The following is a 23812-nucleotide window of genomic DNA, read 5'->3' on the forward strand; positions in this document are numbered from 1 at the left end:
GGGTGGGGGGTGGGGGGGTGGGGGGGGTGTTCCTGCTGGAAGCCGAACCCACCTGGATCTAGGAGACAGCATTGGCGTGAGCGGGGAGAAAGGGCTTTTAAAATGAAGGCAAAGGAGATCGGGAGATCAGCCCCAAAAAACCACACGGGCTGCAGGGACTGCACCCGCAGCCTCCCGACCTGGATGCACGAACCTTCCCTGACAAGCATCCCGTCAGCTAAGTTTGGGAGCGGCTGTAGTCCCAAAGCCACCGGTGACCTAACCGCTAGAGGGGGACAAACCCACACCGGGTGAAGCGACGTCTGCCCGACCAACCTCAGCTCCCCCAGACACCCCCCACCCCGCCTCCAGACCACCGCAATTAAAATGGAGGAAGCTCTTGAGATAAAGCAAGCTCCCCAAAGCAGAACAGTGACTGCTCCCACTCCTGATTGCAGCCAAAACATCTTGCTGGCCCTCAGCTTTTGTGTCTCCTGCCCCTGGAGAGCCCAGGAAGCCACTGAGCCACCCTGAGCGGACACCTGAGTCCAGACTGTCACCACCTGAACTGCCAACGACACCCTCGGGCCCCTGGGACAGGCTCTCCGCGGATCCCGCTCTCTGCATCGCACTGGGGACACCCAGCCCTGCAGCGTGGTTTGGACCAGCACGGAAGAGGTGCAGGGTGGCTCCTCAGTCACGTTGCCAAGGTCAAGCACATCAGATGGAGATGGCAGGCTGAGGTGACACCCGGTCAGGCAGGACGGCGCAGGGGTCTTTGGCCCCGCGTGCTCCAGGCTGCGGCGCTCCCATTTGGACAGCGATGGTGGACGTGTCAGGGATCTCATGGACGTCACACCGCTGGCACAGGCACGGGGAGGAGGGCCACGAGCGCAGCTCAGCGCTTCACACTGAGGTTCAGTCTCACCTGACCCGCAGGCAGGAGGGTGGCCACTGCTGTCCCACCAAGGGGGGACCTTTTCGGCACAGCTCACGGGCCACCCTGGCCGTCCTCTTCCATCGCTGGTGAAGGCAGCCCCCGTTCCTCACCAAGTCCTCTCTCTGTCCTGCTTCCCTGCAGCAAATGGGAGACCGTGCACACTGTCCCCACGGCCACGGAGAGGGAGCGGAGCGCCCTCAGACCACTCGCTCCTCCCAAGGGCGCTCATCAGCGCTTTTCCAACCCCTGGGCTTCAGCAGGCTGACATGTTTGCCGCTTCTCTTAGATGGGAGCACCTGGAGAAACAAACTGTCTTGGGAAAGCAGATTCCAGCTGGCAGATTTACTGGGGCAGGGAAAAGAGAGCAGGAGGCACGGGGAAGGTTTTCAGGCAGATGCGACCCACAGGAGGAGCAGACCAGGCAAATGAGAGGAGTAACATGGGTTTGTAGAGGAGCGAGGAGACGTCTCTGACCACGGGGAGACCCAGCACAACACGGAACCAGGTACGTGGGCAATGCCAGACCAGAGGCTTTGAGACGAGGTTCTGGAGACAGGATCTGCATTTTTAGGAGAGGCTCTTCTTGTTTCTACAATGCTTGGTGCTCCAACACCACCATCCACAGCCCAAATATAACCCATTTGTGCCAGTTACTGCAGGGCTCGGTGGCACGCAAATGGTTGAAATGTGGGCTCAGGTCCCCACAAGTCAGTGGACAGCAGGTCTGACAGCTCTAAAGCCAAAGCCTCATGAACCCTCCTGCTCCTCTGAAGCCTAAATGAAGGAAACCAGCACGCCCCAAGAGGGGTCAGAAGTGATGGACTGAAGCAGTCAAAAGATAATGGGACCTCTCGGAAGTTCCCTCTTTGCTAACGATCTTTCCAACAACCCCAGTCCAGGCCATGCACGGAGGCATGGAGATTTTTCAGCAAGACAACAGTGCTACAAAGCGACACGTCACAACCTCGTTTGGCAAAGGCAGACCTCCTCCTGAGGCGGTGCTAGAAGCCTTTTTGATTTCTGCAGGCTCTCCCGTTTAAGCCACTGGAAAGCAGCTGCCGGTCACCGGTTCAGAAGGCAGCGATGTGGTGTCACCAGGAGCTTTCCAAGGGAGACAAGCAAAGCCAGAAAGGTTCAGGTGAGGCAGAGGTGGCAACACGCTCTTCCAAGATGCTCGATGCAGCTTTGTTTACAGAGTCTCAGAAGGCGGACAATCTCGCCTGCCATGGAGCTGGAAGCACATCTTTGTCACATCCAAAGTGTCGTGTCGCACCATGTGATGGCTAACTCTTGACAGGACACAGAAACGTATTTCTTCACAGGACCCAACACATGGACATCCTGAAGTTACGATCACTATATAAGACACTGTGGGAAGAGGCAGCATTTTTCTGCTCCGTGCCTGCTCCCGTGTGCCCAGGGACACCAGTTAGCAGAAGGTGGCAGGAAGCACAGTAGGACGTTTGATCTAACGGGAGATCAAGGTGCCAGGTCACTACCTGCATGTCTGGGGTCTACGATGAGAAAACGCCACGTTCTGACCCTGGCTAGCAGACAGACCAAATACACATGCAGGCCACAGCCACGAAAGCCTTCCAAAACGCAGCGTCTGCCTAACTGGAAGACAGCTACGTAGTGACGGCAGCAAAGTTGGCGAGTGCTGAAAACACATTGGTTCTTCAGTTCTCTAGAGCGGGTCTTTCCCAACAGTCCTCTCGGCCAGATCCCAGGTCTGTTAATGACCTCATTTGGTGACGTAAGGGTAAGAGTACCTGCTGGAGACCGATGCTCCCAAAATCAGGCTAAGACACTGTGGAGGACATAGGCTTTCCGTTTAGCTTAGGTCACTGAAGATGGATTAGGTTGTAGTTTTCCACTAGTGCATAAAGAGAAATAGCAGATGAACCGAAGGGATCCAGGTCTGGGGTGGGGGCAGCACGAGAGATCCCCCACAGATCATACCTCTGCGAGCTGGGAGGGAAGGCAGGAGCGTTGGAAAAAGAACGGCGGAGGGAAGCGCTGAGCTTTCGCACAGCCCCGGCAGGACTGCGTCCTGGGAGATGTCAGTTACAGTTGCACAAGAACACAAAAGCTATTAGAGGAGGGAGTTATACCAAAGCTTATATAGGAAACGCGACTGAAATAGGACCTGTACCCCACATGATGAGTTACAGGTGGAGAGATAAGCCACACCTCTGGCTTGGTAACAGCTTGTCCCGCCTTAAAAAAAAATAAAATAGAATAAGGTGTTCTCCATACAAGCTCCTGTTATTGAAAATTAGACCCTTCACTCATTTGGTTTTTCAGTGACCAGAGGAGTTAAAAGGTTTAGCTAGAAATATCTTACCCCTTTTCAGGTTTTTATAAGCCAGCCTACATTTGCCAGTTCCATCACCCCTAAGGAAAATGTCAGTTTTGAAAGTAGAGGTTTGCTGTAGTTTGACAAACTTGTCCTGTTTTCTCCAGCCACTGCAGCCTGATGACTAAGGACCTTCACGCCTCGAGGACACCCTGTAGCACAGGTTTTACTTGTGAGGCCACTAGTCCTGAGGGACAGAGTCCTGCAGCTCAGGATACTTCTGAACCTCAGAGGACAGCCAGCGTTATGGAACAAGTCCTGCAGGGAAGCGGTTTGCTCTCACCAGACTGCAGGGACTTTCACCCGCAGCTCATCCGCGAGGTCCAACTGGACACGGGGCGCTGGTGGGTCACATCAAAACCAGAGGCACATGTCCGTTAGCTCCAGAACATAACAAGTCCTTTGAAAAGTCTCAAAACCCAGCTGAACACCGACAACCCTGAATGCTCTGCCTTCAAACCACCCAACAGACGACACTTCTTGGTCCGAGGGTGAAACGCTGCGCTCGCAGCTCAGCGTGAGTTTCTTTAGAGCATCATTGTACGGTCCGCGGTAGGGCTGAAGCCACCACACTGCAGTGGCTCAGAAACACACGCGCTGCGTACTCAAAGGCCACGGCATACACGGCGCACTTGAAAAAGCCACAGGAAACCAGAATTGCAGCCCACTACCAGCACCTACTCCCACTCCTTCAGCCAAGCTCCACCAGAGCTCAGCTTGCAAACAACAGCCCACCCTGGGACCCCAGAGCAGCACCCTCTGCTCCAAATGCAGCAGAGCACCGGATTTACCAAATACCACCCCCCACCCTCCCCCCCCCTCGCCCCAAAAATAATAAAAAAAAAAAGATCAGGAGACAGCACTTGGAAAAGAAACATGACAGCAAAGACGAGGATGCACCCATGGCTGTATCTGCGTGACAGCTTTGGTACAGTCAAGCAGCTGAACAGATGACCATCAGCAAGGAAGGGAGCAGAAGGTAACTGTGGTTTTAGGGACTAAAATGGACTTTTGGAGAATAGAGCGAGGCTGACATTCTCATTTCAGTGCCGAAAGGGCTAAAACACCAAAGCTCATGGAGTCAGCACAGCAGATCTGGCAGATACAGCTCAGGGTGTAAAGCAGGGCAGGGGAAAGGAAAAAAAAAAAAAGAAAAAAGAAAAAAAAACCCCACAGACGGATATAACGTAAGGTCACATCCTCTGCAAACAACCCAAAGAAACACGGCCAAATCCACCTGAGGCAAGGAATGGGCTCCCACTGTCACAGTGTCCCACAGCGCAAGGAGTCCACAGCCAGAACTGGAAACGAACCGCGTGGCAAACAAGCGCTCTTGCACTGACACCCGTAAGGGACCCAGACAGGGCCCAGAACGTCCCCAGAGGAGTCTCAGCCACGCTGGCAGGGAGCAGTAACTGCTCCTGCTAGCCCTGACCCAAAATCCAAACAAGGGCTGTCCTCAGCACAAGCTGGTATAACCTCAGCCTCACAGAGAGGAAGAAGAGGACACCAAGCCTGCAGACACATCACCCCCTTTGCGCAGGACAGAGGCAAGATCAGCGTCAAGCACAGTCTCCTTACGGGCAAATGCCTTTCCACCTCCAACGCCACAAGAAAGCAGATGAGACCTGGCAGCCCCGAGGAACGGCAACGCCTGCGGCTCCCTCGTGCCTACGTACCTTGACGTCAGCGATGAGGGCGTCCTCATCCTCAATGCCGGTGGGAACGCACTTCTTGTGCAGAGGGAGCGACTCCAGTTTGTCCACGAGGCAGCGCAGCCCCTCCAGCTCAAACTGCGTCAGGTGCACCTTCCTGCTCTTGCGCGGGCTGCCACCATTCGGGTCCCAGGCCTGGCCGTTTTGGGAGCCCCGGCTGGAGTCAGAAGAGTCTATAGATGGGGTCTTCTTCAGACCCGGCAGGCTGCTCCGGCAGCTCTTGCCCAGTTCATCATAGTCCACATTGGCACCGTTGGCTATTGGGCTGGTGAGAATGGACCGCCTTGTGACCGGTCGCCTGGGTTCCTTCCCTGCTGCATCCTCCTCTTCTTCTTCTTCTTCCTCCTCTTCCATGTTTACCGAGTCCGAGGAGCTCAGCTCCATATCTGCCATGATGGAGAAAGAGTGAGAGAAGAGCACAGTGGCTCACAGGAGGCGTTCAGTTTCATGAGGAATCCCCCCAGTTACCAGAGATGCTGGAGCAACAGATACATACGGGGACAAAGCGAGAGGAAATGATGGGGCACATAGTGCCTGGAAAAGAACAGCTAAAACCCCTTCCCGTTCCTGGCTTGTTTTGTGGGAAGATGAGGCACAGGACATGGGAAAACCTCCCAGAAGAGGAGAGAGCAACACTCGACTGAATTTAATGGAATCCTGGAATTGTTTGTGTTGGAAGGGACCTTTAAAGATCATCAAATCCAACCCCCCTGCCATGGCCAGGGACACCTTCCACTAGACCAGGTTGCTCAACGCCCCGTCCGACCAGACTTTGCTTTGGAGGACTTGGGATCTCCATTCATCCAGTCCTGCAAGTGACTTGGGACCTTGATCCTGCCTTCATGATGGGAGAAAAGAGGATGTGGACTCACTAGATGACCGTGAGGTCTCTGAGCCCGACTGCGTGCAATAAAACACCCCTCCCTTCCTTTCAGCTCTCTGCACTACCTCCCACTTCACACTGCTCAGTGGCAGAGAAAAGGCGATGAAGGTGCCGGAGGTCCCCAGGCAGGAGGAGGACGGAGATGGCCTTTCCCAGACAAAATGCTGAGGGAGATCTCAAGAAGGCCACAGGAGAAGGACAAGAGCTGGGAGCTGTGTCCCTCTGCTAGGGCCCCTCGGAGAGAAATCGAAAGCCCTGAAGAGGCTGTGAGGAGAGGCACCCAGGAATCAGCATCTACAGCCTCTTACGCGAGGCGAGGACAGATTCGCTTCAAGGGCTTTGGGTAGAGGCTATCCAGCGCTCTCCCACTGGGAAGAAGGGTCTCTAAGGAATCATCTTTTGAATCACCGCTCAGGCCCCACACGCCTTGGCTGTACGGAGGCCAAACGTTCCTTTTGCGAGAGACTCCTTCCCTCCCTTCCATGTAACCTTGACAGCACTTTAAAATTCTGTGCACAGGAAGGCCCCGATCAGCAAGAAAGCATTACTGCTGCACAGCCCGCAGCACAGCGGTGGTTACTGCGACTTCCCTCTACCTCTTCTGTTAAAGCCTTTGCGTGTACCAGCAAGGCCAGGAACTTGTGTGCTGGTTTTGCAGCTGCAAGGAACCTGGCCTGTTGCAGGGGCAAAAGAGGAAGCAAAAGTCTGGCTAGTTTTGACTTCTCGCTCAAAGGAAAAGAAAGAAATCACATCTCCTTCGGCCATTCTGCGGTGTCCTCCAACAAACAGCGAAAAGGGAGGAAATACCCAAAGAAACCACCTTGTGAAAGTGAGGAAGTGACGGTCCCAAATTCTTCCCTCGGAGCCCTCTGCTGCCCACCGCGCTGCTGAGCCAGACAGTACCCCAGCGGGAGGGTGGAAGAAACCCCTTTGATAGGGTTGAGGAAGGAATAAATGCTTACCCATACTGAGCGATTCCTTCTGGAAGTCCTTGGTCAGATGGGAGCGGCTGGTGATGCAGTAGACGTAGCGCTCCAACACGTACCAACACATCTCGTAATAGAAGGGATAACGAAACTTATTTGGGACCTGCAGAAGAGGCAAGGGGAAGGGGATCAGCTCAGGCTTCCTTCACCACAGGGCTGCGCGGAGATAGAGCTCTTATTACTGCTGCCTCAAACCAGACCGATCCCCTCCTGAGAGACAGGAAACGCACGTACATGTTTAACAGCATCATTCATGCTTCTGGCAGCCTGATGTAATTCTCTTTGCAGAAGGATATTATCACCAGGCAGGGCAGAGACCAGGCACTACTCACTCGCAAGCCATTAACATTTCATTTTTCTTTGTTAGGGTTGCAGCTCTTCCCCCGCAGACCTCCTTCTCATTAGTACGAGGAAAAAAAAAAAAAAAGTGGCAGATGCCACAAAAGATTTCAGTGGAAGGTAACGGTTCAAGCCCTATTCCCAAGCCCCAGCACAGCATCTGACAGTATTTGTACGGGGGGAGGGAAAGGGTTGGTCTATTAAGAGAGGTGTCACCAGCTCAGCCGTTTAGCAGAGTGCTACTGGGGCTCTGTCAAACGGGCGCCAGCGATTTGCACGCAGGCAGAAGATGCCCCCGACCGTGCTGCTTGCCTCGCGCCTTCCTGAGGCCACACAGGCACACACTCTACATATGTCTCAGCTGCTCTGGATGATGGTCTGACATCTGAGTGCTAACCCACAGGTCCTGCCTGCTGCGGCACCCTGAACTGCTTCAGCCAACAGTCTGTCCGTCACAGCGCAGGCATGTCCTGAAGCTTCCCCGAAGGAGCTGAGCACTACAGGATCCGCGTCTCCACAAGGAGCAAGCGAGAACACCCACCTGCCAACAGCATTCTCTGCTCAAGACCTCAGGAAGCATTTAGTTTCAGTCATCTTAGACCACACCGAGGTCTAAAATCAACACCAAGCAGCAGCAGAAAGCAACCAGGTAAGGGAAGAGGCAACATACTGGATGCACTCCCATGGACACGTTGCCGCCTTTCTCTTCAGGCGGCCAGGGGAGATCCCCATCACACTCACAGCGAAGTTTCCAGACCCTTCGGAAGCCTGGTGTCAGACTGGAGGCAGTACGAAGGGACACAACAAGCCTCAGGGCACATCGCAGGCTGTCCCTCTCTCTGCCCAAGTTCCTGCCTGTACCTGCAGCAGGTTAGGACATCTCGCTTCCAGACAGCTGGAGTCGGAGCAATCCGTCGCAGGGTGAGATGGAACTCGCCTGCCTGCACACCACTGCTCTTGGCTGCGCCCTCCCCACCATCCCAGAAGGTCACGTCCCCCCAGCTCTCCCGTAGGTCCTTACCCGCGTGCGGTCTTCGATGCTGTAGATCCGGAGCTGCATAGGGATGTTGAAGCTGTGTAAGAAGTTGCCTCCGAAAACCAGCGTGTCCATGGGAGTGTACACAGCATGGATCCAACCTTGGAGAGAAAGCGGAGTTTGAAGAATCCTTCTGAGCGACTGGGTGAGGTCAGAGTCTCACAACTGACAGTCCCTACTAATTCCAATTCCTTCGCAACCTCTTACGAGCTGTGCTCTTCAGAGCAGGGCCGTCGAATCCACACAACCTCCACGCTGCTCTGCTAAGTCCACCCTGACAGTTGCACCCTTCACCCGCAGCCAAGTTAGCTGCAAACACACAGACCAGCTACGGACCCCTTGTCACATCAGCCAGCCCTAGCAGCAGCCGGGGGGTCGGAAGGGACCACGTAGACTCCAGCTCTTTGAGGAGGGTGGACATTGCTGCGGTACAGCAACGATGTTCACCTTTTCTGAAGCGTCACTACCAAATGACTCAATACGCAGCTCACTCGACCCATCTAAGAGCTAGAGGCAGCCTTGTGCTTAGACACTTAAATACACCTATGGATCTGGTCTCTTGTCCTCCCATGGTGGCACACGTGCCGGTATCCACCTCCTGTCCATAGCACTTTGTCATCCTGGTGTCTCTGCAAAGCTGCTTCCTAGCTGCATTAGGCCTAAAAACACCAGCAGCAAGGAAAACCAGTCTTCCAAAGTCTGTTCAACAATTAAAGAACCCTCAAAGCAACTCTAGACCCAGCTCTGCTATCTCCAAGGCAATCCAGTCAAGCCCAACATTTTGGGAATTCCAGCATGGGTTTCCCTTGGGCAAAGCCACTCAATTCACAAGAAGTTTCAGTCATGGTACCACGACAGAAGTGAGTAACTCGTGCAGCCCCTGGTGCTTTTCGTCCCCGGTCTTGCTGGAAGCTACAGGGGTACATGTGTACAACACAGCTTATTCCTCCACCGCTGTTGGAGATGAAATGGCAGGTTACAGCATCCTTTGCCATCTGAGACAGTCTTACGGACTCAATTTTTATGCAACAGTTTTATTAGAAGACTCAAAAGGGGTCTAACGATCTTTCTCCTTACAAGGGAGTATTCCCTAGCGGAAGCACACCACTTTGCAGACATCCCGGCTCTGCATCATGTCCACGAGCCAGTCCTCACAAACAGCCAACCCGAGCTGCTGTTTCATCTGCCTCATCTCTTCTGCTTTTGCCGTTTTCCAGCACAGCACTGTACTAACTGTGCATGCAAGACATTGCTGACGCCCTCCAATTATTCTGCTTGCTAAACCGAGTCAGGCTAAAGATTTCTCTTAACTCTTGAGAGGGTTCCCACTCCCAACCTCAAAGCCTCCTTGTCCATGCCCTCTGCAAAGCAGTTACCTGCAAGTCTCTCCATGTTACTGCTCCCCAGCTCCCTACTGGGTTTCAGCCTTTTCCAACACCTGCTTCTAGCTACACGATTTCCAGTCCTCCTATCTCCAGTACATGCAGACTGTTCGACTGTCTTTTCTCGCGTCCAGCGCAGTCATCTCGTTCCTTAAACTCACATCACTGGCCCCCTGCCTTCCTTCACAATTTGAACATAACTCCGCAGAGGTTTCAGGAGACACCCAGGAAGCCGAGGAGCTGTGCTGCCTTGTCCTCAACGTGCACTGCTCCGCATGTCAACATGATGGGCTCTGGGAAAGCCTCCTTTAATAATTGATCAAGCGTGATGTGAGGCAGCTACGGCTTTCTTGTCACTTAGGCTGAATCCACAGTGCCATGACAGGCATGTTTTAGGGAGCCGGCAAGCAAGAGGACAGAGCCGCATCATATCTCCCTCTCCCAGTCACTCATGAAGGAGGAAGCTAAATCCTGCCTATTCTGATTTTGCTCGTGTCCCAGGAATTTCAGCCTCTTGCCACAACCCTGGGAAAGGCCAGGACGCCCCTGCCTACCCTCTGGTACCTGAGGGGATGACAAATGTGTAGCCCTGCTTGAGCTCGATGCGCTGGCACTCTGACACTCTGTCCCCAAGAAAAATGTCTCCCTGCTTCCCTGAGAGAAGCCAGTTTTCATAGAGCTCCAGGTTTTGGGGCGTAGGAGGGATCAGCCAGAAGATCTGCAAATAAAGACAACACATGTATGTAAGTCATCATGTAATTAACAGCTACTGACTATCCCCTGCTTCTTTCAAACCGGCCCCACTCCCTCTCCATACATCTAAATCTCTTCCTCTCCCCACCCACAAAGGACACAAATCTGCAGGAATTCCCAGTAAAGTGACCTAAACAGCTGTCCTATTTGAGAGGGCAACCTGCCGAACAAGGTCCTTCCTGACCCGACACACCGAGCACCACAGATAGACTGAGCTTTGTAAATTATTATTCACAAGGTCAAGTGATATAGAGTCCACCAAAGACACCAGAGTGTTAGAGACAAAGGAGATGTTTACCTGCATGTTTCTGCCACGTTAGTAAGAGCTACGACTGAACTAGAGATTTGCACCCGTCTGGCTCCCTGCGATACGGGTGGCAAGCAGATATCCATCCCCAACTAGGCTCTTCAGAGACCGTTAGCTCGTCCGTTGGGAGAAAGCACTGGAGCCACAAACCATCAGAATCGCTGGTAAGTCTGGCAACTACATCTCCTTTACAAGGAAAAGTGAGTGAAAAGCCCAGATTCTTCAGGGCGGGCAGAGATCGCTGTGTTCCCTGAACCTAGTCTAAGTCAGCAGAGAAAGATGGGATGGAATAATTGCCCAGGACTTGTCCTGAGGAAGCTACAAGAGGTTTGTTTTTTTTCCTAGAGATCTGCCTTCACCGCCTGCGGAGGGAGCCCATCCAACCGCCTTCAGATGGACAGTTCCTTCCCAGCAGGTACAAGCGAAAGGGCTCCCTATCCTAAGGATGTCCAAGGCTCTTTCTCAGGAGACGTCCAGCCACCACAGGCAGCCTTTTTTACCATCGTCTCCTTGATGAATTCAGCCCTAGATGGTTGATGGTCTTTATCAGAAGCCGTGAAGTGTCTTCTAATCTCTCACAAGGGTTAAGCTCGGAGCTGAGATGCATTTTGCTGGGCAAGAGGTGGGACCTGCCTTTGGTAAATCCCGCACTACAGGATATTTTCCTCCACATTAGCTTTTCCTAAAAATACTGAGCTGAGCTACCACCAGATTTTGCTGCTCTGACTGCATCGATTCAAATGCACTAAGATAAGTCTGTCTGCATCGCCACCCTCCCCACACAGCAGCGCAGAGCCTCCTCGACTACAGCAGAGCTGACAACTGCAGCTAGCAAAAACCTGAATACGAGCTCTTCCACGCTCTTACAGCGATAACGCCAAAGCACAGACCCAGTCCCGTGACAACGGGCGCATCCAGCCAACGGCAGTTGGAGAGGAAGTTTTCCCAGCAAGGACTTCAGATTGACTTAAGTGTCGTGCTCGGAACATGACTATGCTCTCGAGGGTAGCGGAATTGCGAGCTAAGGCGTCCGACTTCGTTATTCAAGTACTAGCTACCCCCTGCAGTGATACAGCACCCAAACTATTCCAGATCTGTTTTCTGAAAGTTGAGAGAACAAATACAACATCCCTACCTGCAAGGGGAGCGTAAGGTGCAATCCTAAGGGCAAGCGGGAGGACTTGGCGCCTTCCCAGATCCCCTTCCAGACAGATTTCTTCCAAGCCAGGCCCCAGTACCACACACGGCTGGGACTGACGGATGCCCGGCACAGGGAAATCCCTCCGCAATTATAACTGGAAGCCACCCATCCAGGAACAAACACTGCACTCAGATGAAATCTGTAACCAAACTCAAGCTCGATGGAGCCTGGGGTTCACCTTTCGCATCTTGGGCTGAGTTACAGGAAGCGATTCCAGACAAGCAGCTCAAATCTGACGCTGTTTCAGAGCCACTTCTCACCAGAAACCATTGGAGAGGTGTCACGGTTTCAGCTGGGATGGAATTGACTTTCTTGCTAGGGGCTGGGGTAGTGCTGCGTTTTGGATTTGGGATGAGAAATAGCGTTCATAGCACACTGACGTTTTCGGCTGTCGCTAAGCGCTCAAGGCCTTTTCTGCTCCTCGCACCAGACAGGGAGCGGGCTGGGGGGGGGGCACGAGAAGTTGGGAGGGGACACAGCCGGGACAGCTGACCCCAACTGACCAGAGGGACATTCCATGCCGTGTGATGTCACGCTCAGTAAATAAAGATGGGGGAGGAAGGAGGAAAGAGGGGACGTTTGGAGTTATGATCTTTGTCTCCCCATGCAACCGTTACATGTGACGGAGCCCGGCTTTCCTGGAGATGGCTGAACACCCGCCTGCCGACGGGAAGCAGTGAATGAATTCCTTGTTTTGCTCTACTTGCGTGCGTGGCTTTTGCTCTACCTTTATCTCAACCCACAAGTTTTTTCTCACTTTACTCTTGGGCATAGTCACCAGCTGGGGTTAAACCATGACAAGGGGTTTTCAAGAGGGATGGGGAACTGCTGGAGAGGGTCCAGCAAAGGGCTGCTAAGATGATCAGGGGATCGGAGCATCTTTCTGCTGAGGAAAGGCTGAGGGACGTGGGGCTTTTCAGTCTGGAGAAGAGAAGACTGAGGGGGGATCTCATCAATACTTATAAATCCTCAACGGGAGGGTGCCGGGGGATGGGGACAGTCTTGTTCCAGCGGTGCCCAGTGACAGGACAAGAGGGAACGGGCACAAACTTGAGCATAGGAAGTTCCATCTAAACATGAGGAGGGATTTCTTTGCTGTGAGGGCGGCAGAGCAGTGGCACAGGCTGCCCAGAGAGGTTGTGAAGCCTCCCACTCCGGAGCCATCCCAAACCCGCCTGGACGCCGTCCTGTGCCACTGCTGGAGGTGCCCCTGCTCTGGCGGGGGGTGGGATGGGGGAGCTCCAGAGGGCTCTTCCCACCCCCACCAGTCTGGGATTCTGTAGTGAAGACCTGTCACCCACCTTTAGTTCAAAGGCTTCTGATTTTGAAATCACTTGATGTTTTAAGATGATCCCTCACACATCTCTTGGCTATTTAAAACTCCTGGACAGCTTCCCTTTAGGAGAGGCTCCATTTTATCTTTAATTACCTTTCTTCGGTCTGCTGCTACTCCCAGCGTGCTATTTGCACCACACCAAGAGGTGACCAGCCATGAAGCCAAATGATCTCTCAGAAGCCCAAGGCACTCGATGAACTGGGTTATTCTACTCCATGTCATTTAGCCTTTTATAAGGCTGTCCCAGCATCATCTCTACAGCATGGGTTTTTAGCCCGTGCCTGGTGGACCTCTGAGGGCCTGAACTACTTCCAAGAATCACAGATAAACAAGTTTAGGGTAGAAAGACTTCAATTTGCTGTCTGGGATCTGTACCTTCAAGGATCAACAAGCGAACAGACTAAAAGCCACTTTACTAAAGCACCTGTAACCTTCGCAACAAGGACTGTCCTCCTACCTTTCCCCCTCGGTGGATGTGGTACCACACAGAGGTACCACCGAAGTCCACGTGGAAATCTGTGTAGCAGCCCTTGACGCTCATCAGACAGTACCTGGCAGAAAATAAGATGACGATAAAGTGAAAAAGAGCAACGATCCACATTTTAAAGCACATACAACATATTTAAAGGGAATGGGCTGCCCAAACCCAGGCCAATGGCTCAGAGCAGTGCCAGAAGCCAATTACTGCAGCGCTAAGCACTTTAGCTGCCGGAGGTGGTGGTTTGCAGGAGAGCTCACTTTGCCTTTATATCACATCCCCACAAAAAGATCTACTCCAGGCAAGAGGAGAGCTTTCATCCTCACATACCCGGCAGCTCTAGAAACCCCCATGTCACAGGGCTGGCATACAGGGCAGGATGGGCAGCGTCTAGCAGCTCAACTGGCTGAGCATCGAGAGTTTCCCCAAAGCACAGCGAGTTCCTTGAAGCAACGCTACTTCCCTTCCACCCCGCTTTCAGCAGGGGCTTAAATAACTAACTGCAGTGTCCTTACAAGTGTCACCCACTGAAATAAACCGAGAGACTATTCCTCCCACTTCGCCTTGGTACAAAGCGCTTCTCCCTTGGGGAGTTTTCTTGCAAGAGATGCTTTGCTGCCTGCCCCCACTGGAACTGCTCAGGAGATCACTTACTTCTGCACCTTTGGATACTGCATCTCCAAGATAGCGTTCGTAGACTCTGTCTGACTCTCCTTCAGGTGTCTGGGCCACATGTTATCAACCCAGTCAATCAAATCCACCTACAGCAGAAAGGTGGGAGAGATGAGTAGAGATGAAGGGGGCACAATAACCCCTTTTGCTACCCCCAGGCAAAGGGGAAAGCTCAAACCTCTATTGCCTGCCTGGTAAGCCCACAGCTCACACGCAGCTGGGTGCCCGCGGCGTGCAGGGTCACACCGGGCTCACCAAAGCCACTGCGGTGCTGCGCACAGAGTGTCGGCCAGCCCAGCTCCGAGCACACCCACAACAAACGACGGGACCAAGGAAGGGAAGGAAGCCCCGGTGTTAGCTTAATGGTCAGGACACCCCCTTTTTGCCCAACCTTCCCGATGCCACTGGTGCAATCCCACAGGTAAAGCATTTGGGACCAGCTGTTCTGATGGCGCTTGGTGTACAGCGAGCCTCTGAACTCACACAAGCAGCAAACGCCACGGCAAGATTCCAAGCGTGGTACCGGGATGCTGCTTTTCTGCTTCGGGGCTAGGCAGGAACTGCCATGCACTGGGCTTACAAAAAAACCACACCGAGCAGCACCTGCTAGGGTGGGATTCAACTCCCTAAGCTTCAGAAGAGCCAGAGCAGGCAGAGATGTCCAGGCTCCCTCTACAGTTAACAGAGAGAAGTGAATGGCCCTACAGAGCTGCCCCTTCCTCTCCACCGCCTATAGAGGGAGCTCAGGATGCCCATCCCATCCATCCCACCTTCCACACCTCAGTAAGGGCCAAATCCTTTCTCCCCCCCCCAACAGCCTCCTGCCCCTCTTCCAGCGCACCTCCAGTCTTGGCCTCCTCTGCCTTCAGAGATTTCGGCACGTTGCATCAGAAACCCTCCCTGCCATGCTGCACAAGCCTCTGGAGTCCCAGCTGAACACAGGGTTGCTGTCCTAACGAGACCACGGTTTCCAAACAGCAAGGAAACCACAAAGCTCAACCAGCGTCCAGGCTTCAGCTACTCCCTCAGATCGCAGCAAGCGTTGTTTAGCTCTGCTGTGCGATTCGGGCCATGCCGGAGTTTTACATCTGGCCATGCATTATGGCAAGCCACCCCTGCCCTGCACCTCTCTTTGGTCACAACGGAGCCGATGGCTACTGCAGGATGCGGGAGAGGGCTCTGCACCAACACCAGAGCAGCGCAGTGCACGGCACTGAGAGGAATGGTAGGGCCAAGGCTGAACGACAGCCAAGATCCCGGCAGGCTGTGGAATCAGCAAACTGGGAGAGGATGGAAGCCAGTGTCCCCGTGCTGTTCCCGACATCCACTGCGGCCGAGCACAAATCTGACCTCCTTATTCAAACTCAGGTTCAAACCTGTGCCTGTTCTTGATCACCAGCCAGCAGGAGCAGGTTACTTCACTCTAATTACTCCTCATCCAATCACTTCCATTTCTCTAATTACTGACAGCTAGTGAACAAGTCAGCTCTCTGCAGAACGAGACGCCAGAGACTTGACCGCGGTCACTACAGCTGAAGGATGCACAGGCCGTGCAGCTCCAGCCTGACCGTGAGATCAGCTATAGCAGATGAGGTCCGTGTCAAACACAGGATCAGCTCCAGCAGCTTCCAGAGCACAGCGGTGACATCCCTGCCCGAGCCCATGCACCTTTCGAGCAGTCCCTCTCCTCCTGCAGCCGAGTGCCAGGCTGCACCTTGCCTACGGAGGACAAGCGCAAGGGAAGAAGACGTTCCCGCAGAAGGAAGAGCCGTGCTCACCGTAGCAGGTCTCTGCACCAGGTTCTCCAGTTTGGTGTGGCTGAACTCCAGGCTGATGACATTGTAAAGTTTCTCTCGCTCGGCCTCCGGTGTTTCGTAGTAGCGTGCCCACTGTGCCATGGACATCTCAATATCCCTCTGCGTGTTCACATCCATGACATCCACCATCCGTCGGCTCCCTGCCAGAACAGACAGGCGTCACTGGAACCGTCCCTGTGCACAGGGGACCACCCAGAAGAGACACTCCAGGAGACATGGGACCCTTCCTCAAGAACCCACCCACACGTAGGTGCAACGTCTTGACCTCTCCCATAACTTCATGTTCTTCCACACCCACGTTGAAACAGAAGCTGCTTCAGGTCAAACTAGACTCCTCAGTTAGATAGGAGTTGTGATACACTGGCAAAGGACGGCTCAGGTTGAACCAGATAGACACTGAGGGAACCACAAAACCAGACCCCTAGCTTTGATAAACCAAATGGATGACTCTCCCCATTCCTCCCTATCTGCCCAGGGCGCAGCAGGGGCACACTGTGATCCCCAGACACTTACCGACACACAGCCGCACATCATTCACGCTGAAGTCCGGGTCTGGCATCCTGCAGGACAAACACCTTGCTAAAAAAAATCATGAAGCGCTTCTGGTTGCAGACCCTTCCCACCTATAACCCCCGCTGTTGGCACCCTGAAGATACTATTATGCTTCTTTTCGCCTCTTGAGTGTGGGTGAAGACCACGCCAACTAGATCTCTGGGGGCACAGGTCTGGGCTGAGTGCTGGAGTGAAACATCGGGCTCAACTTCTGGCAAGGGAAGCAGATTTGGGAGTAGGATATACCATCTCTAGAGCATGAGCTGTTGTACAGTGGCTTCTGGCAAACGAGCAAGCAGGCCTTGAGCTCAAGCAATCCTAGCTCATTTTCAAGACTGCTCGTATGAGTTATCCCAATAAAAAGGACATAGCCGGACCAGTACAAGCAGTATATTTCACTGACGCAGCATAACTACTCTGACTGTTTGTACTGGCATACTCATCTGTACAAACACTGCTGTCACAGGCAGAACGGGCGGGCAGCCATTCAAGCAGCTCTTGACCCAGAGAAATAACCAAAAGCTCAGGAGAAATCCAGTTTCACCCACACTGTAATTCTCAGTATCAAATCTGTGCCCTCCCAAGTCACCTAGCAGTTAAAACCGAGCCCGGAACAATTTCTTATCTAATTCATCACAGTACAGTACACCACGCACCGGGTGAGGTGTTGCCCATCCATTCACAGCCAGTGAAGGGAGTTAAGGGCAGCGGTGCTGATACTGGCTCTGACCAAGTTTGCTAGGGCTAATTTATTCCACTCACTTTCAAATTAATCAAAACCAAAACCACACTGCACCCAGCAGGAACACTGGATCGGACCATTATTTTTTTTTTTAATTTTGTAAAAGACAGCTGTAATGTTTTGATGCAGTACTACTCGCCTTAAAACTACATCTACCACCCCACAGTGTATTTATATGAACATCATAAAACATCATCAGTACAGCTTTACCCTCAAAGCTGTAAACCTTAATTGATGTACTGCAGTAAGAGAGAGAGATGACAGTTTAGAAGTAATCGTGTTGGGCAAATAAGGTTGGAATTCCGGAAAATGCCAGAAATACTACAAACTGCTTGACTCTCTGGCAATAGATGCCTGTATTACGAAGAAAAAAACCCCACACAGATGTTGCATCAGAGCAGCAGCAGAACTTTCCAGACGTTTGGTTGAATTGTGATCACCTACAGCCAATTCAGTCCTCTCATTTTACGTTCAAACAGACTACTAAGAACAGGATAACTGAGGTGGAAGCCGCTTCTCTCTGCTCAACGCACATAAAGAACAGCGTGGACAGGACACAGTCATACCACCTTGGCAGAGCGCAGATCCAGCTACCGGGATCAGATCCCGCACAATGTGGAGAGAGGCAAAAAATCGGGCCAGAGTCATCCACCACTCCGTGCCCCTAACACTTACTTTATCCCCAAGCCGTCAGAGCTCCTGAAGATGAGAGGGTCTCTCAGGCCGCCCCGCTGGATGTATTCAACTGTGAAGTCTGGTGTGGGGAGACAAGGAGGAAGGTGTTAGGGGAGACTCCTTCAGAGGGCTATAGACAAACCGAGGTTAGAAAGGATCTCTGGAGATCTCTAGTCCAACCCTGTTCCCAGCAAACTGACTTCAGACTCAGATCGGATTGTCCAGGGCCCTGTGCAATTGAGAACCGAGAACCTCCTCGTATCTCTGCGGCAAGGCTAACCAGCAAAAGAAAGCCCCGTTCCTCGCTGTTTCCACACCCCTTCGGAGATCCTGGAACTCCTTTACGGCAGTTCTGCGAGCAGCATGGTGAGTGATGCTGACAAGCCTCAGACAGGCCCCCCAGGGAGGGGGGAGTTGGCTGCACCAGACAGGGGAACAGCACGGTTTTCGGTCCTCACTTCCCTAAGAAACTCGCAGCCAAGCAAGAGATGCCTTGAAGAAATGCTCCTCCCTCCCGGTAAATCCTCATGAGGCTTGCACTGGCTGTGCGATGAAAAGACATCCCACTGAGCCGTATGCGTGGTGAAAGAAAGGGGAGAGATCCCACATAGTCTTTGAATTAAGTATCTAGTAGACATGTGGCTGCAATTACAGGTGCTGACCCAGGCGAACCCTCTCGTTCCTGGCTGCCACGTGTCCCAGCAAGCCTGCAGTGCTGCAGACCGGCTCGTCGCTCTCCAGATCAAGCGGCTTCCAGGCCATTTCCCACACATGTTCCCCTCTTACCAGCTCCCCTGGCCCAAGGGCTTAGCAGGCTTGAGCCAATCCTCCAGCAATATGCCTCACGTTACCTTCAAACAGCTTGGGGACTGCCGCAGGACTTTGCCAGGCAACAGGCAGAAACATCCCCTGCCTGCTCTGCACCGCTTGGGTTATGCGAGTAAACTGGTTTACAGCAGAGGAAAGCATGGAACTGGTGCGAACGGCAGAGTTTTCCCAACTTTACAGAAGGATGGAAAGTAAAAGGCAGCAAAATGCAGGACAGTGGGAAAGGATTTTATTAATCCTTGAATTTCATTTCAATTGCCTTGTAACCGCCCTTCAAGTTGGCAGTCGGGGAGGCTTTGGGTGTAGTCAGATGCACAAGAGCACATCCAACTGTGATCGCTGTTCGCTTTCTACGAAAGGCTTGGGGAAAGGTCATCTCGCACACCAGGCCTCACTGGAGAAGCGGCCAGCCACAGCAGCTGCGTAGTTAGTGACAGCAGTAGCACACACTGCAGCACAGCAGTCCCAACACAAACCTTTGCCTTCCATGAAGACCACGAAGGTGGAGTTAAACTTGTTGGTGGACAGCTTTTCCTCAAGGTCAAACGTCCTCTTCCCTTCAATTTCATCATCGGAGATGCCATCGTCCTCGTAACGCCGCCTCATCGTGCCACGCTGAGGAGAGAACAGACCAGGAAAGTAAGAGTTATGGCCCAGGAGGAACAACCAGCTCGCTTCCCAGAATCTCATCTCAACCTAGCACAGCTCAGCCAGGGCCTCCGGGGGAGCGCTTGCCCTGCAGCGGGCGCTCCCTGGGAAGCCTACACACTTCTGCTCCCAGAGAGAAGAGACCCTGTATTACTGATTATATTATCCACCAGGTCTCTGGCTCAAAAAAGCACCGTTGGTATCAACTGTCAAGATAGACGTGCCAGAAAAGAACTATTTAGGCAATGTCTGTCCTGGATCCAAAAAACACCACCGAAACATCAGATTTGCTCCTCCTACAACCAACAGATTTGTGCAAGTTACACTGTACGGGAGACAGATAATTCACCCCTAATGAGTGCTAACGCAGAAACATGGGAGGAGGGGAGATAGTTCAGTATAACTGGGGCAAAGGAAAAAGAATCAGTTTCCCATTTTTACAGGTGCATCAGTATTTCATTGCGCTGGAGGTAAAGGCACTTGTGAATTTAAGTCCCTGCCAGAACACCAAGTGATATAAGAAGGGTTGGTGTTTTTTTTTTTTTTTCTCAAGACAGTTCTCAAGTTTTCATCTTTGGCTATGCTTGTACACAAAAGTTGATTTATTCCCTTGTTTGTGTGTGGGAGAGCAGCAGGGGGGAAGTAACCCTTTTCTTAGAGGGTCTCATAAGTACATCTGTACTGGGATTCCTGACAGACATCCTCTTCTAGCATCGCTGGATCTGGAAGAAATTACTGTCCCCAGCTGTTAACCAGCCCTCCAGAGACCGACTGTGCTCTGGCAGAGCCATTCGTGGGAACACTCCCTAAATCCCCTCAGATAAAAGTCAACCTGGTCTGAATTAGCCAAGCTGACTTCCCCCAATTAGGGATGCTCCCATCATAAAGCAGTCACACCAATTGTTGTGCCAACAATCAGCCAGGGACAGGACGGGGCAGCTACTGGTCACATCTGGGCCTGAAAGCTGGCACCTGCCTGCAGCGGGGAGGCACAGCGGCGTCGCAGCGCTGGTAGAAGGATCACATCCCCAAAAACACCGCCGGTCCCCAGCCACGGACTGTGATGCCGAAATACACCATTGCCGGTGAGGTGACCGGCACACACGTCTGCGCATCGCAGTCCCTGCATGACCTCCCGCGAGTTCGATAGCTCATTTCTTCCTTCTTTTAGGGTCTCCTGGAAAAGGCGAGAGTGCCCTTTCCCAAGCGATGGCAAACGTCTCGGATTCCCCTCCCTGTGCTCCCAGCGAGCTGCAGATCTCCTCCCCGGCGTTCAGCATCGATTCGGACTTCACCCAAAGCCACTCTCCACTCCCTTCTGTCTTCCTCCCCCAACCAGCCAGGGGGAAGGCAGGGCTTGCTCTGACCACACGAAATCCCCGGAGCCAGGAGATACAAACCCACTGAGCCCTGACGGTGAAAGCCCTTGCGCGGGCGAGGGTTTCTTTTACCCCAGCCCTGTCTGCCCTCGCTCACCTTCCCCTTAGCCCCCGGCCTGCCTGCTCCCCCAGCCCATCGCACGCTACAAAGCTGAATTAAAACACACCCGGGATATTTTCCAGCGAGTTACAGCCCGGTATTAGCCATCCATCAGTCTGATCACTACATTGCTGGGCTGGTCCCTCTCTTCTTTTTGGCCTTATCTATTTAAACAGCGCCTGTGAAAGAGAAAGGACTCCCTCATACAGAGGCACTGCTTTAAAGAGACTTTTTAAACTAATTAGTTCAACGAGTACAAGAGCACGTGGGGACACTCTTTTTGAAAAGGGACATTTTTTTCCCCCCACTCCCTGTAAGTTTAGCCTCACACTTTCAAGAAGGTTGATCCATTCCCAAGCAGGCAGAGAAGCTTACCTCTCCCCGCTGTTAACACCTCATTAACTCTGCTTAGCTTTCCAAATCCGCCCCCACCCCCAAAAAAAAAAACTTGAACACAATAGGGGCACAAACTCCTCATCTGCAAGGCAGGAATAACAGGCTGCTCCTGAACGGGGCATCTCAGAAAGAGCCCCGAAACCAACATTCTCCAAAGGCCCCGACGATTAATCGCTCTGGAAAAGGGCTGTGTGTTTGCAGTCCTTTGTCTTAAGCCACCCACGGACACGGGGATAAGCAAACGGGAGTACTTTCTTTCACTGTTTTTAACAATACAAAGATAAAACTAATTTTACTTACAGGTTGTTACGGACACACTTGCATAAACGCGTAAGGATGCTTTTTAAAAAAGGAAAAAGAAAAAAAAAAAAGACAAAAAGAGGTGCCACCCGCAGAAACCAAACAGCATATTTCCCGGGAGACTCTGAATTTCCCACTGCCAGGGCCGGACTGGTACAACGCACCAGCTGGGAAGAGCTGTGGGGCCACGTGTCCTACTGCTCCCAGCGCAAATCCAGGGGCTCAAACTCCCAAACCCTCCGTCACTCTGCCTCTAAACCGAGACCGGCTCTTTCGAGACGCACCAGAGCTTGAAGTTAGAGATGTGGAGGTATTACTGGGAGAAAAGTACCTGGCTGCGTTATCTCGGAGGGTAGGCACACCTTATAAAGTGCTTTCCCTTAAAAATCACTAAATCACTTAACGCCGCGTGGTGCTCTCAGTTTTAAAATGAGGGCACAGTGCAGGGGAGAGGGGACCTGCCCTGTACGGGATTTAGGGACACACACGAGAGACATCCTCATGCTCGGCTTTTGCTGAAAAGCCCGAGCGTTTCAGGAAAGGCCCATTTCAAACACAACTTCCCCAGGCAGGAACACATCCCAGGCTTCTGGGAGCATCACCCCAGCACCCTGCACTTCTGCTGAAAGCCAAAAGCTAACCGGGGCCCGGCCATGCTTTCAGCTCCTGGGAGGAATGAAGTCTCTCCCTCCATCCACAACCCTCTCCCCACGCGTCTCACCTCCGTGCTGGCGGTCTGAAACAGTCCAAAAGAGCTGCCTGGGAAGGATGGAGCCGACTGGCCCTGGCATGGCCACACCGCAAGATGCCCATGGAGAGAAAGAATGGAGCAGGTCCGTTTGCTGTTAGCTGAAGACCTTATCTGGGTGTTTTGGGCTCTCCGCATGGGCAGGCGGAGCCCTGCTGGCCCCACCTTTGGGGCACAACCAGCTCCCATAGGTCTCAGCTCCTGTTAACCCACGGGAGACCTTGCTGCGCTCCCAGGGGCAGCACGGCACGCACAGACAGCGGGGAGGTGTTCATCTCTGGGTGTCAGAGCACCGAGAGCTCTTCTCCCCATCACCAATCGGCCCAGTTCAGTACCCGCTTCAGAAAGCGCCGCTCGCTGCTGCGTTTGTCCCAGCTGGGGAGGGAGAGCCCTGACAAAACACACTCAGAGGTTTGCCAGGCAGCACGCAAAGACGGGGCTTTCCTGGTTGGCCGGTGCACAAATCCAACGGGGGGGGGGGAAGAAAAAAAAAAAAAAAAGGGCCCCCCTGATCCCAGCTCCACACACACCCCCAAAAAAAGGCCGGTGCCAAAACCCAACGGGGGGGGGGAGGAAAAAAAAAAAAAAGTGGCCCGCCTGATCCCAGCTCCACACACACCCACAGACCCTTCCTCACCTCCTCTGGAGCCCAAACAGCCCCATTTGCTGGACAACCGCAATTCCCACCCCAGAACCATTTCAAATCACGTCTGCCCTGAAGAGTGCAGAAGGCTTAGGTCCTACGGGCAAACAGGCCAAGGAAACCCGACCTCTAGCTTGCCCTTGATGGTTCTGTGCTTTCAGAGAACGAAGCGGAGCGTCACGGTGCTTCCCTGGGCTTGTTCGGACCCTTAGGCGTGCAGGCCCTGGCCAGCTGAAACACGTCTCAAATCCTGCCCCGTGATGCGCTCAGACATCAGCCGCCGGTTGTGGTTCCTGCTGGGACACCTTTGACGGCTCTGTTATAAGGACAGCAGCTCCAGGAGACTTTAAGATTATTTTGCAGGTATCTTATTCCTTACTAAATCACACCAGGGAAGTTCAAGACACACCTAGTTGAGGTAAGCACACTAATAACCTTCCAGCATGACTAGCTTTTTACTTAACACCGCTCCCAGGTAAGCCTAGGAAACAAGGCCCAGGACTACCGGCCCCAGCAGGCAGATCTTGGTCGTTAAGTTGATTAGAGGATGTGCATAACGAAGCAGAGGATGCTGGGCCCTGTAGTCTGCAGGTTTCACCCGCTTTGGAATTAGGTAGG

The 23812-nt window shown here is 52.9% G+C and overlaps 1 protein-coding gene across 1 annotated transcript in view; it reads right to left on the reverse strand.

Moving 5' to 3' along the window:
* The window catches only part of KDM2A (lysine (K)-specific demethylase 2A), a 28817-nt gene extending 9231 nt beyond the window's left edge, over nt 1-19586 (reverse strand). The window contains exons 1-10 of the mRNA XM_009886269.1: nt 19457-19586; nt 18153-18231; nt 16697-16743; nt 16145-16323; nt 14349-14455; nt 13674-13767; nt 10184-10337; nt 8223-8338; nt 6839-6965; nt 4958-5379 (exon numbers count right to left, since the gene is read on the reverse strand). Coding sequence (XP_009884571.1) covers nt 4958-5379; nt 6839-6965; nt 8223-8338; nt 10184-10337; nt 13674-13767; nt 14349-14455; nt 16145-16323; nt 16697-16743; nt 18153-18231; nt 19457-19586 — 1455 coding nt within the window. The remainder of the gene's footprint in view (nt 1-4957; nt 5380-6838; nt 6966-8222; nt 8339-10183; nt 10338-13673; nt 13768-14348; nt 14456-16144; nt 16324-16696; nt 16744-18152; nt 18232-19456) is intronic.
* Between the last annotated feature and the right edge of the window lie 4226 nt (nt 19587-23812).

The sequence above is a fragment of the Charadrius vociferus genome, unplaced genomic scaffold, assembly GCF_000708025.1.
Source record: "Charadrius vociferus isolate BGI_N301 unplaced genomic scaffold, ASM70802v2 scaffold115, whole genome shotgun sequence".
NCBI lineage: Eukaryota > Metazoa > Chordata > Aves > Charadriiformes > Charadriidae > Charadrius > Charadrius vociferus.